Source organism: Monopterus albus, unplaced genomic scaffold (assembly GCF_001952655.1).
Source record: "Monopterus albus unplaced genomic scaffold, M_albus_1.0 scaffold62.1, whole genome shotgun sequence".
Classification (NCBI taxonomy): Eukaryota; Metazoa; Chordata; class Actinopteri; order Synbranchiformes; family Synbranchidae; genus Monopterus; species Monopterus albus.
Window position 1 is genome coordinate 2,341,594 of NW_018127942.1, and position 5,899 is coordinate 2,347,492.

Sequence of the window (5,899 nt, forward strand, 5' to 3'; positions counted from 1 at the left end):
AACATTGAAAGGGCATGTTGTTGTGTGTTGAACCTGAGAGACCTGTAAACCCTTTATTCCCACCCCCCGTACACACCAAATAAACATGCTACACAAACGCTACACAATTCAGTAAAATGGTTAAAAGACATGTTGATGCTTCCCCATTCGCTCCACTTCAAATGTACAAAAACACAATTTACTGATTATTAGGTGTAAAACATGTTTTATAATAAATAATCAATTATGAGATGAAAAACTGCATAAAAACAGAATTTGAAGCTGTGAAGGCCTGTCAATAAAATTTATACACATGTAGTTTCATAGACATCTTACCTGGTCTGTGCATTATGCTCGCTTTAGCTTCTATGAACGTACGAGCTGCAAAAATGGAGGAGCAGATCGATGATGGCTCCTCAGTGTAAAAAGGCAGAGAACCTGAAACTAAAGCATATTAAGTCCACGACAAATCCTTAAAATGTATGCAATCATCATCTGGCTCAAATGCAAACGTACAGAATAATCAGAGATATAAATGACTCTTGGATTACCAAAGCAGCGGTGGTCGCACTGATCTGGTACCTTTGACGGTACTGTAGATGTTGCAACAGTACTTTGCGGGGAGAAAAACACTGTTTTTGTACCCAGTAAACAGTTTTCGCATTAAAATAAATTAGGCTGAGGTAGCGTTGGTTTTTCTCTCTGCAGTAGTCCAAGTGCTAACCTGTCATTGCCAGTTTGCATATGGGCTTTGCTTTTGTCTCCTAGAAAAGGCAGAGGTGAGCTGGGAGGTTTGAGGATTAGACAAGGGTGCCTTGAGAGAAAGAAGGGGCCTTCTCCAGTCTACACCTGGTCAAAATATGACACCTTCAAAAGCATGAACATGCCATGAAAATGTGACCAACTTTAGTAAATACCTCAATTTACTGCCGTCACAAAACGTATACTACATCGGCCACAGATGAGAATCTAGCATCTCGTCTAATGTTGAGAACATAGAATCAAATGAATCAATAAAGTCAGTACACACAATCAAAAAGGAGACCAAAAATAAAATCAGGTAATGCTTTATACACCTTAGTGACGGGCACTGCCTAGAATGGCCTTGTTCATTATGGATTCACAACCCATGCAAAATCAAGCAAATGCAATGTCAAGCAAAGCACATTTATAAAAAAGTAAAAAATAATTAGCAAATACACAACTTAAGACATAGGTTGCTTTGACCATCTAACGTTTTCATAGTTGAAACAGGATTCCTGTGAACAGGCACTGTTTTGTCAGCACCTTTTGAAGGAGTGGGATAACACTTGGCACAACAGATGATTCGACTCACATCATTATTTTTTGCATATGAAAAACTGAAGAAAAGCTGGTGTTGTCAACCTCTCCTTACACCCGCTGCCTGCTCAGGTGGAGACCGGCCTCCCCCGACTGGTGTGGGTTAAACTAGGGCATGAATACATTTAAATATAATATTTCCAGTGCTTCAGACATATCGAGCCTGACACCGACAAAGAAGTGAATATATTGTATTCCTCAGGTTTTCAAATGCCTTCAGTTCTTTTTTTTGGCCCAGGTTGGAATGAAAACCAACTAGAGATGTGTAACCTAGATATGTTAATCGCCTCAACGATGTTGACAGACATAGAATTTTTGCTTCAAGGTCACCGTGACCTCAGTTGGTTAAGATTCACCTCCGCTTGGATATGGTTCATTGTCACAAGGAAATAAACCATCCTGCTAAGTTTCAAATGAGGCTTTAAATAAGGCACACGCTAGGCAGTGCAAACTACAGACGCATTCCAATTTGTACTGCTTCCACTTCCTCAGCTGGGATGTCAATGAAAAAAATAAATAAAGTAAAACCTACTGGTGGGCACAATTTGAACGGGAGGGAAAACATTCATAATGTGGCTTGGGTGGTGGGGTGTTACGCTACCACAATCAGACTGAAGGCCAGAGGTGGTCTGTGAGCGAACGTCTGAATTGAGCTGGTTTTATAGTTAACCTACAAGCTACCATTAACTCAGAGACAAACACAGAGGGGGCCCCACATCTTCCCCACACCTGATGGCTGCTGTAATAAAGAGAGCATCATCGATTCTAGTCACCGGGTTTGTGTTCACGCTGAAACTTCTTTGTGGCTCACATAATCAAGTACAAAGTGGCAAAAAAAATGAGCCGCAAAGTAGCGTGGTAGTAAGTGGGCTATGATGAAGCGTTCCACTTGAGAGTAAGATGGGCTCAGCAGTGTAGTTCAGTGATTCAGAACATTATCTGTCCTCATCTCCTAGCGGCATTCTGCAATCATACTTCTGCTGGTAAAGATGTGTGTGCGTGGATTTGTGGTGTGTGTTTTAAAGAATACATGCACAACCAAATGGCGGTGGCGGGGGGGTTATGCATGGCCTGCTCCGGAGAGAGGCAGCCAGGTTGCGACATGACATCAAACGATCTGTTGCTTTTGCTAATCATCCAAGTTAAAAAGTAATCCCAAGAGCAGCATGGATAGAAGTTAGGATAGCACCCGAGTAGCACCAGGGTTGCCCGTCACCATTGGTGTGTGTGTGTGTGTGTGTGTGTGTGTGTGTGTGTGTGTGAGCGCGCGTGCGTGTGACTGACACACCTCCAGGGGTTTGGTTGTGTAGAATGGGTCTGGATCTGGCCAGGTTCCTGAGACGATAGCACCATTGAATGTCTCCGTCCTCAACCTTGTTCTCGTCGTGCACCCTCCCAGTACAAGAGGAGCAGTGGGTTTTCTGTATGTGTGTTTTTGTGTTGAGGGCTGGACTCAGAAACTCCTTCACACTCTCACTCTTGTTCAGTTTGTGTGTCTCTTCGTGGTCCCAGGCAGTTCAGAATCTACCTGATTGGTAAATTTTCTCCATCTCACTGGAATGTATCAAAATGCTGGATTCTCTCTTCCATCTCCTGTGCAAACACAAACACACACACACACACACACACACAGCTTAGTCATAACCAACAAAGCAGACTCAGATGTGTGTATAAAGCATCTGTGCACCACGGTTTCAATATCACTTGGAAATTTCCCACAGCAAACAACAGCTTTCACCATGATAAATGATGTAAAATGAAGCAAAGCTGTGGTGGAATAAGATAGGCGATTTTTCTCAGCATGAAAACAGCAGAGTTTGACACTGACTAAATCTGAACAGAGAGATGAATGTTAGCCTGCAACAGACCGTGATTAATGCCTTGAAGATGTTACACTGTGTGTATTCTCTCATTTGAATGGCTGAGTCAGTGCGGCAGATGCTGCTACAAGATACCAATTTCAACATCTACAACAAAAGCAGCAGCGTTACGTTACAGTTTTACACTTCAAAACACAGTTCACTAAAAACTACGTCATCACACAACAATCAGCAAAGTCAGTGAGGCATTTTCAGCTAAGAATTAAAAGAAAAAAATAGTAAAATGATTATAAACTGAGGGGGATATTTACTAAACCTGTCGCAAATTCCTGTCAGGCACTGAAAACACCGAAAGTACTTTCGCATGCCCACAGCTATCAACACCAGGTCACACAAACTGTAAAACCCAATGAAGCTTTGAAAAGTAAAATTAATGTGAAACTGAATAAAAAAAACTCACTAATTTTGAAATTTTCCTTAGCGCTTCAGCTCATCAGCCACAAAACATGTTTAGGCATCGCTCTGCTTTTAATACCTGTTTCACTGTACACCTACACACCAACATGCAAATAAGCTCTTCACGCCTTGACACTTCACACCTCTGTGATCTTGTCTATCTGCCTGAAGACCTATCACTCTGTCGTCCTGGAAACACAGTCGACGATCTAACAGGCCTCCACAGCACCATCCCCATCTCACTAACATAAAGTTAGGACTGTACACTCTCTCGCTCTCATTCTCTAGCACAGGTGGAAGTCTGCATACAAAACAAGAAGGGCTCGTGTGGCTCAATGGCTAAAATGCAGCAGAAATGTACTTTAAGGAGATGATTTCCCATTGGGGCCATCAATACTATGCAATAAAAGTAAAATCCGGCATACCGTAGTATGCGCAAAAACTATTAAGATGTAATCAATTTGTGAGGTTCAACCCATTTGTTTTATAAATGACTTCAGAGCACCTTCCTTCTTTGAACCTCTCATCCACTTCCACCTTAGTTACTGATTTTCTCTAGTTCAAGATCAAATTTTGTACAATTCCCCCAGAGAGCAGGGTTCTCTGTGCTGTGTATGTGGAGGTTAGAAGAACAAAAACAACACTGAAAGGTTGTTTTTTTTTTTTCTCAGGCAAAAACAAGTTTGTTGATAGGGAACCTCATGTATCGTACCTGCATGAAGCTACTGACAACAAATTCACCAGGATGAAATCCGGAGCTGCATTGCATTCTGTTCTACAGGGGCTACTGTCAATGAAGAGGCTGGTGTCGTTGCCTGCTTTATGACAGTTTTCTCTTCATATGACTGTTCACCAATAGTACAAAACGTCTCAAGAAATGGCGTCCAAAAAGCCGTAGTCTGTCATCAAAACCAAATGTTTATCATTAACGATTTAAAGAAGCTTTCAAATAGCTTTGTTGGTCATAAAGTCGCATTACATTTCACTATGTATCTCCAAGATTAAAAAAAAAGACAACAGACCCTGAAATCCAATGTGTTGCATTAATCTAACAAGTATGCCAAAAAGAGTATATTAAATGGCCTGCAGGCCACAAAGTTCAGTTGCATGTGCAGCTGTGGCACCAAACAGATCCAGGTTAAAAGCTCAAAGGCTCCTATAGAGTCTTTAACTGCTGTTAAAGCCACAGGCAAAATGTAATACTACGCCTAGGGCAATTTGAATTCCAGTTTGTAGATAGGAACATAGTTGGCGTGTTATTGAATACAGAGCAGAAACGGTCTCACTGGCTTTAACTAGAAGCAAGATGTAGTCTTCTCCATCTGCTGATAAAGGTCAGCTCTTTGAGAAGACCAATCCATACCCAGCGGAGGATGGGGGAAGAGTAAAGGAGACAAATGTATGGACATGCTCCATTTCACCCAGCTCTACGACAGACAGTACACTCTGTAATGGAGTGGAAATGGCTCCAGTCGCCAGCCTGTGTATGTGTGCATGTTTTTACACTCTCAAAGGAATTACAAGGAGATAACCTGCTGTGGGCTTGTGTGTTGGAAACGCAAGCAAACAAACCGCGTGCCAAACAAGCTGACATTTCTGCTCTTGAAACACCAATTTAGGCTGACAGTAGGAGATGAACCCAGACAAGCACCCTCCCCCCTCCTCCACCAGCCGGCCTGTCGACGGGCAGCACCACCTGGCTGATTGCTCTGTCCCGCTCTCTTTGACTTCCTGGCTACAAGTACCAGGACGCTACCATTCCTGCCCTGCTGTCTGCAGTGACATCCTACAGCAGCAAGAGACCACCAGATGGGTTTTGGGAAAACTATACAGCATTATCTACTTGGAGCATTGTCAAAAGAGAACAGTTTTTAGTATTTTATATTCTACGTTTATACTTTATTTTAATCAGATCAATCAAATTCAATACATCTAACGTGCTGTAGGGCACACAAATGTATAGTAACTGTGTTAAACAGGTGAAATTTTATTAATAACAAGTACTGAATTATAATTTTACATCTTAAGCTACAATGATCTCATTTAGGTTGTTTGTCATAGGCTGCCATTTCAAGTTGTAATTTCTCCTTTCAGACAGAAAATGACAGATTTAACTGTGTCAGAAAGTGATGAACACCCAAAATGTCCTCACTCTCATGGTATAAAACTCAATAACCCCCAAAAAACCCCAAAAGATTGTGAATTGGTGGGTTTTTGTTAAATGTGGCCCAAAATCATCACAATTAAAAGACCCAACAGCTTAAACTACTTCAGTCTGTGTGTACTGAATTTATATAATACAC

The 5,899-nt window shown here is 41.7% G+C and overlaps 1 protein-coding gene across 2 annotated transcripts in view; it reads right to left on the minus strand.

Annotated features, from left to right (window-relative positions):
* Window positions 1-335: 335 nt before the first annotated feature.
* The window catches only part of atad2b (ATPase family AAA domain containing 2B), a 68,274-nt gene continuing 62,710 nt past the window's right edge, over window positions 336-5,899 (minus strand). For both annotated transcript variants that reach the window (XM_020603665.1, XM_020603664.1), the window contains one exon: window positions 336-2,913. In XM_020603665.1, coding sequence (XP_020459321.1) covers window positions 2,872-2,913 — 42 coding nt within the window. In that variant the 3' untranslated portion in view covers window positions 336-2,871. The remainder of the gene's footprint in view (window positions 2,914-5,899) is intronic.